Below are 14,403 nucleotides of genomic sequence, written 5' to 3'. Positions count from 1 at the left end.
CCAATTAATCCTAGTATTCATGTAGGTTCTACCACAAACCTGAAATGTACATTCTGAATTCACCTAGAGCTTGCTCTCATGTTTAAATGTGACCGTTATGATTTTGTTCGGATAAGAAAGGCTTGAATAGAGCAATGATAAATAACACAGAAATAAAATAATCAATGCCTTGAATGTTAAGATAGTCAGTATAAGATACTCCAATTCTAGATACAATGATCCACACACCTATTTGACACTTGTACCCAAATTTGGCTATCAAACATATAGCTTATCAATTCTTGGATTGCAATGTGACACAAATATGGAAGGATTCCTCACTATCAATTTGGCATAGGTCTATTATAACTTAATGCTTTAAAAATGCATGCTTAACATGCACGAATTGTGGTGGTAACTTAGTTGGGCACACATCTGATGCAGTTAGTTGATATGGGCTTAAAAAATTTATAACATTATAGTTTTTTTCAATGTTTTGGGAACTCTGGTTTAACTATTATAGATATAGCTTCTTCTGTTTTGTTAATACCGATGAAAAACAAGAACAGAACAGACAAATGTCCAACAGACTATTGCAATATGGTTCAGAGCTTTATACATGTATGCTTCATCAGAAATAGTAGTTATTATTCCATGTGCCATATTGTTTCTAGAAACAAATCTAGTACTTTTATCATCATGCTCAAAAGCAGAATTTAACTTGATGTTGTTGTAGCTTTAGGAGAACCATTAACGTAATCAAAAATAGAAATTAGCTAACATAAGTTAGAAAGATAATATTCACCAGGAAGATCAATATCACTAGGAACACTTTTGCAAAATTTTCCAGAGTATTCTTGAACTTCAAGACCCTATTAAAATAAAACATTTAGGCAATAGTTGTAGTTATGGAAAATTTCTAGCAAACATGGTAGAGGTTGTAAGGAAATTTTAAATGCAGAATCAAGTTTACCCAGCTACATCTAACACGCATCACTGCTTCAAAACCTTGGGGTCTACTAATGTTCCATCTAAGATCATTGTAGAGTTTAACCGGATTAGAAAGAGCAGAAAATGGATAATAATAATAGACCTGCAATGATGCAAGTGAAAATTGAGATCCAAGATCCAACATCAAGGAAATAGGATTCTCTAGGTAAATAGTTTATTCTTTTTGTAAAAAGAAAGTACTCATCGCCATTGAACATTGTGATGTGCCGATACCTAATAACAAATGAATAACAACATCTGTAAATATATAACTCTATTGTCAGAAAATTATGACTTGGGTGACAGATTCACATCACATCAGATGTTCATGCAATATGCACAAGTTGTAACAGTAAAATTAATGAAAGAAGGTATTTGATGCAAAAGATTCTTTCTGAAAGTAGATTTTATGTAATGCCAGTGAAGGTTGAAGCATTTTATATAAGACCATTTTCTGAAAAATAGAAGATACTTTCTCTGCCTTGGTAGAGTTCTTATTAGTTGTCTTTAAAATGTAGATTTTATGATTTGTATTTAAAGGAGACTACTACCACTGAGTTGAAAACACTATAAATCAATAAATCACAGCAAACTCAAAATAATCAAAAATCAAAACAATAATGTAGTGTGATAGTTGGTTACACAATCACCACACTAATTACAGTAGGGAGACCAAAGAAATCATTATCATTAAATAATGTTATGGGGCTAGTTATATGGACTTCATCCTTCTATTGAACTCTATGTGAAGGTATGTTACTAGTTATATCTGTATATGACTTCCTATCCCTTACACCTTCGAGTTCCAATGCCTTCATCTTGGATGACTATATACTGATCATTGTTCATTCTATCTTAACCTTTGTTGCCCCTCATTTTAGACTAAATCTAACTTCTCTAAGATAGTAAATTTATGATAGCATTTATTTATTTTTAAATATAAACCATCAATTCATCCTGCATCTGAGCAATGATAAAAAAAATATCTATTATATGAGAGATTCTAATAAGGAATTTAGGTTAATTAATATTAACTGGAGTTGTATTTGAGAACTTCTAATGTAAAGCAATTTGCAGTAGTATAATTTGTGAGCCCGTTCCTATTATAGCATTAGGGTATAAGAAATAACTGTCCTTATCAACTTTACTTTTGAGAAGATACACATAATAATATTTTGTGTTATCATCTATAAAAGTGATGAAGTATTTATTCCCACCACGTGTTGTTATACCTTTGAGATCGCATACGTCGGTGTGAATTAGCCCGAGTGGTTCGTTGTTTCTCTCAACATGTTGAAAGGATGACCTAGTCATTTTCACTTTAACACAAGTTTCACACTTGTGGTTTGGGTCAAGGTGGAATGTAGATATGCTTTGCATATTTATTAATCTACACAACACATCGTAGTTAACATGTCCTGTCACAAATATGAAGACTCAAGCATATAAGTGGAAGAACTTTCATCTTTATTTATCTTAGGCCTAATGACCATTACATTGAGTTTGAATAGCCCATCAGATACATAGCCCCTTCCTACAAACATTTCATTCTTGGATAGTACAACTCTGTCTGACTCAAAAATAATGCGAAAGTCATGCTTGCTTAACAGTGATCTGGACACTAGATTCTTCTGAATCTCCGGAATATACAACACATTATTTAGAGTAAGGTCCTTACCTGAGGTCATCTTCAGCACCACTTTTCCATGGCCTATGATGTCCAAGGTTGCTGAGTTCCCCATGAACAACTTGTCCCCACCTTTGACTTCTTTAAAGTTGTGGAGCAACGCATTATTGCAGTAGACATGTCTAGCTCCAGTAACAATCCACCATTGCCGTGGGTTCGAACCGACTATGTTCAGTTCGGAGACAACAACGCAAAGGTCATCCATTTCTGGTCCCTCATTCAGGTTTGCCTCCTACTTCTTCAGCTTTCTACATTCCAAAGATTTGTGACTGACTTGACCATAATTGAAGTACTTCCTAGAGAATTTCTTGCTTATGCCTCCTCTGGGTCCCATCTTAGAAGTCTTGGGGTTCTTTCGTTTTAAGTTTTGACTATGTTTGACCATATTGGCTTTCACAGTAGCCTGAGAGAACAACTTTATCTATGAACTCTTGCTGGCTTCTTCGATGCGAAGTTTAACAATGAGTTTCTCCACATTCATCTCCTTCCACTTGTGCTTCAGGTAGTTCTTGAAGTCCTTCCAGCCTGGAGGCAACTTCTCAATGATAGTAGCCACCTGGAAGTTTCACTCAAAACCATTCCTTCTGAGTGAATCTCATGCAAGATCACCTGAAGCTCCTAGACTTGGCTGATCACCGTCTTAGAGTCAAACCATGTTGTAGTCCAAGAATTAGCCCATAATAAATTTCTTGGCCCCTGCATCCTCCGTCTTGTACTTATTTTCGAGGGACTCCCACAGCTCCTTAGCCATTCTTTTTATGCTATACACAGTGTACAATGAGTCGGTAAGATAGTTGAGGATGTAATTTCAGTAAAGGAACTCAGAATGAGTCCATGCCTCCACTGTACTGATGGTGTGAACATCAACATCCTCAACAAGCTTATGAGGGTCCTCGGTCAAGAACCGAGCCAGATTGGGTGTGGTCAAGTAAAAGAGCATCTCTGGCCTTTCCAGTGAACTTAAAGTTCACTCCACTGTCACCTCTTGAAGTTCACTCCAGTGAACTTCCCTGGCCTTTCCTCGTGGTTGATTGGCAGTTCCAATCGGGGTGGAGGGGACCTTCATGTGTTGAGTCTATTGCATCTCAACACTTTGTTCTGTGGCCATCTCAACGGAACCGAGTCTGTTTCAAAATTGTTGGATAATCTGTCGAAGATTTTGGGGTTTTAACCGAATTTAAATTACAATGAATTAAATTTAACTTATCTATCTAGATGACATTACCAGTAGGGGCTGGTTTCCCAAGTGCAGACTACGGAGTCGCTAAGCGAGCAGTGCGGCCGGGGGGCAGTGTAGCAGAGCGGTTGATCGGGCCGAGTGGCAAAGTAGCCGAGTGGGTAGGGCGACCGAGGTGCAGATCAGACCGAGTAACCAACCAGGCAGTGCAATCGAGTGAGCAGTGTTGTATCTTTTTGAGAACATGAAACAAAAACGAAACGAAAGCAGTAACCACTCACAGTGATCTCCCGAAGAAGTCGCAACTGAAAACGTCGGTCGACGAAGAGGTTGCCGCTGTCGGAAGCACAATCACGGGGCAACCGGAAAGCACTTCAAAGTTCACGAGCCAAATCCCAGCCTTTGGACGTTCTCCTTTGCTCGCTGATCACCTCACAATTCGCTGCGCTCCTCTTTGATCACCTTTCAAAACCTCTGCACCCTCATCCTCTTCTCAAAGGCTTGGACGCACCTTTATAAGAAGACTAAGGAAGACGAAGGGGAAAGGACGCCCCTTCGTCTCCTTGGCGTTTGCAGCAACGAGAGAGACGAAAGGACTCTGTTTCCCTTCATCTCCTGTAACGCCCAACATCTCCCACTCGTCCAAGTCAATTCATAAGGTTATATAGTCACATAGACCATGTCAATCACATAGACTACAAGGTGATCATGTCACAAAGACCAGAGCAAAATTAGTCACAAAGACCAAATAAGTCACGTAGATTTTATAAGGATCAAGTCACGAAGACCAGAGCAAAATTAGTCACAAAGACCAAATAAGAACATCCATTCCATACATCAGGGAAAATGGTTCGTGCGACAGCAAGCACTGAGCATTCAACTGCTAAGAAAATTATCACACCTTACTTAGCTGCTCCATAGAACGAATCAGAGACATAAATGTCCATAGAACGAATCAGAGACATAAATGACTTGCCTTTACCCCACAGATTAAATTATTTACATCATTATGAACATCTCTAATCCCTCATATTGACTATATGTCAAGAGCATGTTCAACATCTCCAATCAAACAAATTATTCACAATTATATTTTATGTACTGAACTAAAAATGTAACTGGTACTAGTGAATAACTGTCACAGATGTAAATCAATCTTAATCTTCCTTTTTAGCTAGAATCTATTCATTCTAATCTGTAGCTTTCCTAGTTATGTTCCATAGACCGAATCATCCATAGCCAATAGAAAACATGCTAAAGTAGCAGACACTGATCAGAACTTCAAGTAGACAGCTAAATAGCCACTTAGGGTAAGATCGAGATTAACTTATAATCTCAAGATTCTCACATAGTAGAGAAGCAGGAATCCATTCTCCTACTACCCTTCTTGTCGTCATAGCACATGTGATATGAATCACATGCTACGATGTTATTCTCTTTACTAAAAAGAGAGCATGTTTTTCCAAACCTTAACATCGTACAGATTTCGATCTAGACATACCTAATGTCTAATCCTAAATTCAACATATGAATTCTAATCTGGCCTTTAAGCAGATTCAGTAAATGGTGGGTGCATTTACTCAAATCATTACACAAATGATCTCATCTTGACACACTTATCAAGGCGACCTAACTTATGGGTATGTCTCTATTCACAGCTACATAAGATATCCCATAAGTAACGATCTTACCTCTATTTGTACTTAACAAATAGAGATGATTGCCCATGTGAGTGGACCAATCTCAATCTGCCAACATGTTTATTGAGACTTTTATTCGAATGTAACAAAGACATATACAACGAATAGATCATGGTATTTTTTATTTATTAAAATGTCTTTACAACAAGTTACATTCTTCGAAGTCCCAAAGACTTCACATGTCCATGAAATGACTCTTTAGTAATGACTTAATAAAAGGATCAGCAAGCATATTCCGTGTAGGGATGTACTTAAGAATAATCTTTTTCTTGTCAACAATATCCCTTACAAAATTATACTTAATTTCTATATGCTTTTCTTTGCTGTGATATTTGGGATCCTTGGCAAAAGCTATCGCAGCTTGACTATCACAGTATACAGTAACAGGACTCCCACTATCCTCAGCAATCTTCAAATGCTTCAGGAACCTTCTTAGCCAGACAGCCTCTTGCACATCCGCTGCGCAAGCCATATACTCATCTTCCATTGTCGATAAGGCTACACAAGCCTACTTCTTGCTATTCCATGAGATGGCGCCACCATTTAGCAAGAAGACATATCCAGATGTGGATTTTCATCATCAAGGTCCCTTGCCATCTGAGTAACCACTTAGGCTCATATCTGATCCTTGGAAACAGAGGCAATAATCAGCTGTTCCTTTGAGATATCTGAATACCCTCTTCATCACTTTCCAGTGTCTCGATCCTGGATTTGACTGGCAACGACTAATTAAGCCAACAACATAGCTTATATCAGGACGAGTACACAACATAGTGTACATCAAACTACCAATAGCACTGACATATGGTTTCTTCTTCATTTCGGCTATTTCCTCAGGAGTCTTGGGATACATACTTTTTACCTTTCCCTATAGGCGTTTGTTCAATGTTGCAATATGACATATTGAAGTATTGTAGCATCTTAGTGATATAAGCTTCTTGAGACAAACCCAAGAGCCTTTTTGATCGTTCTCTAACGATCTTCACTCCTAAGATGTACTCTGCTTCTCCCATATCTATTATATCAAATCGTGATGAAAGTCAACTTTTGACCTCTATCACACACTTTATGTCGCTTCCAACTATTAGCATATCATCAACATATAATGATAAAATGACAAACTTTCCTTTCTCCTTTCTTAGGTAAACACAAAGATCCTTATTGACCATTTCGAAACCATAAGACAATATTACTTCATTAAATATTATGTTCCATTGTCTTGACCCTTGCTTTAGCCCATATATAGACTTCCGAAGTCTACATATTCTTTTCTCTTGGCCTTCAGCAACATAACCTTCTGGTTGTACCATATAGATTTCTTCGTCAAGATTACCATTAAGGAAAGCTGTTTTTACATCCATCTGATGTAATTCCATGTCATATTGTGCTACTATAGCTAGGATGACACGTATTGACACAAACTTCACAACTGGTGAGAATGCCTCTTCAAAATCAATACCCTCCATTTGGGTATATCCTTTTGCAACTAATCGAGCTTTGTATCGATTAATTGATCCATCTGCTTTCCTCTTTATTTTGAGAATCCACTTATTCCCAATAGCCCTTCAGCCCAGATGAAGATCGACTAAATCCCAAACTTGATTCTTTCTCATTGACTCCATTTCTTCATCCATTGTAATTTTTCATTCTTTTCTAACTGAGCATCTCAAAGCTTCCTCAACTGTTCGAGGTTCCTCATCATGGGAGAACCATCAATGCCTCATTCTCAATATCAAACCTTCTCCGAGGAATAATTTGACGACTACTTCTTCGAAGGTTAGACTATTGAGAAACTGACTCATTCAGTGGCAAATTACTTCCACTCGGTTGACTAGATTCAGGCACCTCCTGATATGTTGATAAAGGAACATTATCCTCCTCCTCTATCTCATATAGAGGAATTGTCTTATCAACTTCACCTCGTGTTGGGAACTCAGTTTCAAGAAAAGTAGCATCTCTTGACTCTATTTCAAAGATGGTTTCATCTTGTCGCTCACCAATAAAAACATAACTCTTAGAAGTCTCAGAGTACCTTATAAAGATACACTTCTTACCTGGTTATAATTTTCCATGTTCGTGAGTCTTATCATGAACGTAGGCAGCTGATCGCCAAGGTCTCAAATTACTTAAATCCGGCTTTCTGCCTGTCCAACGTTCATGTGGGGTAGATGGAATTGACTTTGAAGGCACTTTGTTAAATATATAGGCCGCAACTAATAATGCATCTCTCGAATAGGAGATTGGAAAATTAGCCTGCACCATCATAGACCTAACCATTTCAAGAAGAGTCCTATTTCTTCTTTTAGCAACCCCATTTTACTGTGGAGTTCCAGGGATAGTTAGCTATCTAATAATCTCTTTCTCATTACACATTATCTTGAACTGATCAGACAAATATTCACCTCCACGGTCAGTGCGCAAGGTTTTAACCTTACGTTCCAATTGATTCTCAACTTCGTTCAAGTAACAAATAAACAATCCAATGCTTCAAATTTGTGAGAAATTAAATACACATGACCAAAACGCGTGAAGTCATCAATAAATATAATGAAATAAGAACTTCCATTTCTAGCCTTCATATTCATCGGACCACAAGTATCCGAATGAATTAATTGCAATGGTGATTCAGCCCTAATAGCCTTACCAAATGGTTTTCTTGTCGTCTTTCCAGCAAGACAATGCTCACATATAGACAAGTTAATCTTAGCATAAGTGCCTAAAAGGCCCTCCTTAGCTAATCTATTCATTCGTTCTTGTCCTATATGTCCCAATCTAGCATGCCAAATTTCATCATTAACATCAGCATTACTAGTAAGAGCATTGTTTGAAAAATAACCATCATTATTATTTGGTTCTACATCAAGAACCATAAAACCATTTGTTACATAACCATACCCAATTAACACAGAGTTAATTTAAAGTTCCACACGATGGCTATAAAAATTTACATTGTAACCTAAATCAAGAAGACAAATGATGAAAATTAGATTCCGTCGATTCTCAGGAGCATACAGGACATCATGTAGAAATAAGGTGCCTCCACCACGTAGGTTGAGCTTGCAAGTGTCAATTCTTTTGACTTCAATTCTTGCATTGTTTCCTACATATATCCATTTGTTATCAGCTGGTACCCGACGGTACTCCACATATGTAGCTCGATCGTGCTACGTGGTTCGTTGCTCCTGAATCTATAATCCACAAAGGATACGAATCAGCTAACAACATTGTACTTGCAACATATCGCTCGTGGAAAGAAGACAAAGTTGGATTTACCATTTTAGGCTCAGCACACTCCCGAGCAAAATGACCCTTCTTGCCACAGTTGAAGCAAGTCAACTTACTCATAGGTCTTTGTCCATATCTCTTTCCTTTCTTCTTGATTTGGTTTTTAACAGCAACAACACTAACCTCCTTTCCTTTTCCCTTTTCTTTCTTAAACCATCTTTTCTTATTCTTGGAACCAGAACCTTCAGCTACAAAAGCTTGACCAGAAATCCTTGCAGATTCAATCCTCTCCGCCTCAAGTTCAACATGGCGTGAGACATCGGTGAAAGTCTTGATACTCTCACTGTGAGTCAGATTCTATTTCATTGTTTCCCAAGAATCAGGAAGGGAACGGATAACTACTTGAACTTGTTGTTCATTGGTCAATGCATAACCAGCAGTCTTAAGCTCTCAAATCATATTACCCATCTCCCTGAGATGTTGGGCCATGGTAACATTCGAGCGCTTTTTACAGCTATCAAATTTGATAGTTAACTGACGGAGTTTACTCAGACTGACTCCACTGTACTTCTCTCTAAGGGCTACCCAGACAGCATGAGCAGATGGTAATGGCTCATACTCAAATACCAGGTCATCCACCATTAAACTAATCAATATACCCTTAGCAATGGAGTCCTTCCTTTTCCATGCCTTATAGGCATCAAGGTCACGTCTGTGCTATGCTGTAGAACCATCAATCAGTTCCTCCATGATTTGATTTACAGTCTCTAGAACTTCTTGTTCCTCAAGAACGTATTGTATCTTGAGGTGCCAGATTTTATAGTTATCCCCATATAATTTCTCACCCTTATTAAGTTCAGCTATGATGTTTTTAGTTGCCATGATCTACATAAATAAACACATTATTCATTATTTAAGTGTAATTCATATATATGCAATTATTTATTGACTCAGTGTAAATTAGAGTTAGTTTACAAAATCAAGTGATAACATTGTTTCCACTCATCATTTGTATGTTCTAATCTAATCAACATTGATCAATCATATTACACATATCACATCTAATGAATGAATCATTATTAAAATGAACTAATCATTTTTTATATGAACTAATCATATGGATATATGAACGAATCATATTCACATGAACTAATCATGTCATGAAATGAACTAATCATTTCCAAGTTTGTTAACATATAACACATAACTTTTCATTATATAATTCTGTTCGTACATAACGACAGAAATTATTACATGACTCAAAACTAAATGAGTTAATACTGTTCGTACATAACGATAGTAAACAGAACACTAAAAAACTAGATAGGCCAACTCTGCTCCCACTAGGACAAACACTAGTGTAGCAGCCAACATTATCACTATTAACCTGGACTCAGTTGGGATAATCTCAGATGGGGCAGCTTCAGGATTCTCCATCAGATCCATTTCTGAATCTTCCTCGAGCATTTCCTGGTCCTCTTTAGACTCTTCAAGCTCTTCTTCACCCATATGATGAAGTAGTTTCTTACAGAGTACTGAATATATGACGCGTCCTTCATAACGCCCCATACATAGTCTGCTATTACCCTAGAATACTCTAGCAATGAATGCATCAATGCCCAGATCATATAATTGTCCAGGACTGGAAACTCTTCTTGCTCAAGTTTCCAAAATAGTCTATCAAGTCGTCTAACATGTCCGTCGATTCCATAAGCAGACTTATACTCTATCTCCTGAATCTCCTCTCGGAGTTGGTTTCGCCGCACTTCGCGACAAGTCAATATGGTAATCGTCCGTGCCATCTGAAAAATTGAATTTAAATAAGTCAGTACAAAATCGACTAACAAAATCCCTGAGATAACAAAATCTTAAACAAATCTTACCTTGAAAAATTGAAAAATTTGAATCGTCCTTATTCCCAAAGATCCCTGAGATAACAAAATCTTAAACAAATCTTACCTTGAAAAGAAGATAGTCTTCCGTACATGCAGTGCCGCCAAACATAAAAAATATGAGATGCGTTTATGTTCAACAACAACATTAAATTCATTGTGCAAAATAGTAATGTGACAATAAGAAAACAAAACACAATAGAAAGAAATACCACATAACTGATTCAAAGTCAAGTTAATATCACTACGAACCATATAAATTTCAGCAAGAACTTCATTGCGACTTCTTTGCCCAAGGAACTCAATAATTGCAGGGCCATCCATGTGCCTCTGTGCTTGGACCTTCGTCATCACTCCCAAGCTCAAGAATTGATTTTCCAAAGGTTCCAGCAACCTGCAAAGCCATAAGCCCTTCCTTATTCACAAAGATCCCTTAGATAACAAAATCTTAAACAAATCTTACCTTGAAAAGAAGATAGTCTTCCATACATGCAGTGCCACCAAACATAAAAAATATGAGATACGTTTATGTTCAACAACAACATTAAATTCATTGTGCAAAATAGTCATGTGACAATAAGAAAACAAAACAAAATAGAAAGAAATACCACATAATTGATGCAAAGTCAAGTTAATATCTCTACGAACCATATAAATTTCAGCAAGAACTTCATTGCGACTTCTTTGCCCAAGGACCTCAATAATTGCAGGGCCATCCATGTGCCTCTGTTCTTGGACCTTCGTCATCACTCCCAACCTCAAGAATTGCTTTTCCAAAGGTTCCAGCAACCTGCAAAGCCATAAGCCCTTCCTTATTCACAAAGATCCCTGAGATAACAAAATCTTAAACAAATCTTACCTTGAAAAGAAGATAGTCTTCCATACATGCAGTGCCGCCAAACATAAAAAATATGAGATACGTTTATGTTCAACAACAACATTAAATTCATTGTGCAAAATAGTAATGTAACAATAAGAAAACAAAACACAATAGAAAGAAATGCCACATAACTGATGCAAAGTCAAGTTAATATCACTACGAACCATATAAATTTCAGCAAGAACTTCATTGCGACTTCTTTGCCCAAGGACCTCAATAATTGCAGGGCCATCCATGTGCCTCTGTGCTTGGACCTTCATCATCACTCCCAAGCTCAAGAATTGCTTTTCCAAAGGTTCCAGCAACCTGCAAAGCCATAAGCCCTTCCTTATTCACAAAGATCCCTGAGATAACAAAATCTTAAACAAATCTTACCTTGAAAAGAAGATAGTCTTCCATACATGCAGTGCCGCCAAACATAAAAAATATAAGATACGTTTATGTTCAACAACAACATTAAATTCATTGTGCAAAATAGTAATGTGACAATAAGAAAACAAAACACAATAGAAAGAAATACCACATAACTGATTCAAAGTCAAGTTAATATCACTACGAACCATATAAATTTCAGCAAGAACTTCATTGCGACTTCTTTGCCCAAGGACCTCAATAATTGCAGGGCCATCCATGTGCCTCTGTGCTTGGACCTTCGTCATCACTCCCAAGCTCAAGAATTGCTTTTCCAAAGGTTCCAGCAACCTGCAAAGCCATAAGCCCTTATTCACAAAGATCCCTGAGATAACAAAATCTTAAACAAATCTTACCTTGAAAAGAAGTTAGTTTTCTATACATGCAGTGCCGCCAAACATAAAAAATATGAGATACGTTTATGTTCAACAACAACATTAAATTCATTGTGCAAAATAGTAATGTGACAACAAGAAAACAAAACACAATAGAAAGAAATACCACATAACTGATACAAAATCAAGTTAATATCACTACGAACCATATAAATTGCAGCAAGAACTTCATTGCGACTTCTTTGCCCAAGGATCTCAATAATTACAGGTCATCCATGTGCCTCTGTGCTTGGACCTTCGTCATCACTCCCAAGCTCAAGAATTGCTTTTCCAAAGGTTCCAGCAACCTGCAAAGCCATAAGCCCTTCCTTATTCACAAAGATCCCTGAGATAACAAAATCTTAAACAAATCTTACCTTGAAAAGAAGATAGTCTTCCATACATGCAGTGCCGCCAAACATAAAAAATATGAGATACGTTTATGTTCAACAACAACATTAAATTCATTGTGCAAAATAGTAATGTGACAATAAGAAAACAAAACACAATAGAAAGAAATACCACATAACTGATACAAAGTCAGGTTAATATTACTACGAACCATATAAATTTCAGCAAGAACTTCATTGCGACTTCTTTGCCCAGGGACCTCAATAATTGCAGGGCCATCCATGTGCATCTTTACTTGGACCTTCGTCATCACTCCCAACCTCAAGAATTGCTTTTCCAAAGGTTCCAGCAACCTGCAAAGCCATAAGCCCTTCTTTATTCACAAAGATCCCTGAGATAACAAAATCTTAAACAAATCTTACTTTGAAAAGAAGATAGTCTTCCATACATGCTGTGCCGCCAAACATAAAAAATATGAGATACGTTTATGTTCAACAACAACATTAAATTCATTGTGCAAAATAGTAATGTGACAATAAGAAAACAAAACACAATAGAAAGAAATATCACATAACTGATTCAAAGTCAAGTTAATATCACTACGAACCATATAAATTTCAGCAAGAACTTCATTGCGACTTCTTTGACCAAGGACCTCAGTAATTGCAAGGTCATCCATGTGCCTCTGTGCTTGGACCTTCGTCATCACTCCCAAGCTCAAGAATTGCTTTTCCAAAGGTTCCAGCAACCTACAAAGCCATAAGCCCTTCCTTATTCACAAAGATCCCTGAGATAACAAAATCTTAAACAAATCTTACCTTGAAAAGAAGATCGCCAAGAAGTTCAACAGAGCTGTCATATACACCAATTATCTCTAAAAAAGTAATTTTATTACCCAATTAAAATAAAAAAAAAACAGAGTAAGGATGAAAGTAAAAATGTTTAGAAACAAAGGTGGTCACATTATGCTCAACAGACATTGCTAGCACTTAGTGTAGCATCACGAACCGATTCATTTTTATTAGCAAGCCTTGAAGAAGAAGCTAAACATGAAATAAATGTACAAAGTTATGACTAATATAATCAACATACCATCCAAAATTACAGGTAGAACCACTTGTAGTTTTGAAAGATGACGCCCAAGGATCTTGGCAAATGTTGTGTCATCATTGAAATTAGAGTTAAAAAGCGTTGCACTGGCTTAATTAAAAAGAATGGAAAAAACAAAAAAACTAGAAATTTCCCTTAAAAAGTGTCAAATGCCCATCACAAAAAGAAGACGACTTTTGGTGAGAACAATTTCGAATGATATCAAGAAGAAAGCGCCGAAAGTAATCCTTCACATGGGCAATCAAAACCTATAAAAGAATGAATTGTGATTGATGAACACAAAATTATTGTGATAACCAAAAATTATTTGAAATTAGGCCACAATTAATAAATATTGTAGATTATACAAGTTTCTTTTAAGTCAAATTGTAGGTTACCCTATTAAACAACATAGCAAAAAATCATACATGAATGGAAATAAAAATTCCCCTCTAAACACCAAAAATGAAAATCAAAATGAAACATTCAATTTATTTACTAAAATTCAAAACAACTGAGATGGGGAGATTACTAGAAATGCATACTCTCTATATGTGATTTTCTAAAGTTATTTGCACATCATAACAACTTTATTCTTCATTTCACATGCATGGAGTATAATCTTGATTATTAACAATGATAATGAAG

The 14,403-nt window shown here is 36.7% G+C and overlaps 1 protein-coding gene across 32 annotated transcripts in view; it reads right to left on the bottom strand.

The window, feature by feature from the left end:
• LOC122056615 overlaps positions 1-14,403 on the bottom strand; it is an 88,041-nt gene that overhangs the window by 12,091 nt on the left and 61,547 nt on the right. For 22 of the 32 annotated variants that reach the window (XM_042618643.1, XM_042618644.1, XM_042618638.1 and 19 more), the window contains 13 exons: positions 13,274-13,415; positions 13,089-13,117; positions 12,878-13,019; positions 12,693-12,709; positions 12,091-12,232; positions 11,906-11,931; positions 11,695-11,836; positions 11,510-11,535; positions 11,299-11,440; positions 11,114-11,130; positions 10,903-11,044; positions 10,642-10,686; positions 10,045-10,560 (listed from right to left, as the gene is read on the bottom strand). In XM_042618643.1, the coding sequence (XP_042474577.1) occupies positions 10,195-10,560; positions 10,642-10,686; positions 10,903-11,044; positions 11,114-11,130; positions 11,299-11,440; positions 11,510-11,535; positions 11,695-11,836; positions 11,906-11,931; positions 12,091-12,232; positions 12,693-12,709; positions 12,878-13,019; positions 13,089-13,117; positions 13,274-13,415 (1,378 nt within the window). In that variant the 3' untranslated portion in view covers positions 10,045-10,194. Of the gene's footprint in view, positions 1-784; positions 852-952; positions 1,073-10,044; positions 10,561-10,641; positions 10,735-10,811; positions 11,045-11,113; positions 11,131-11,298; positions 11,441-11,509; positions 11,536-11,694; positions 11,837-11,905; positions 11,932-12,090; positions 12,233-12,692; positions 12,710-12,877; positions 13,020-13,088; positions 13,118-13,273; positions 13,416-14,403 lie in introns of those variants that run through there. The other 10 variants (XM_042618657.1, XM_042618647.1, XM_042618646.1 and 7 more) reach the window with 10 other exon arrangements.

The sequence above is a fragment of the Zingiber officinale genome, chromosome 3B (genome assembly GCF_018446385.1).
Source record: "Zingiber officinale cultivar Zhangliang chromosome 3B, Zo_v1.1, whole genome shotgun sequence".
Lineage (NCBI taxonomy): Eukaryota > Viridiplantae > Streptophyta > Magnoliopsida > Zingiberales > Zingiberaceae > Zingiber > Zingiber officinale.
This window is presented reverse-complemented; position numbering and strand designations above follow the sequence as displayed.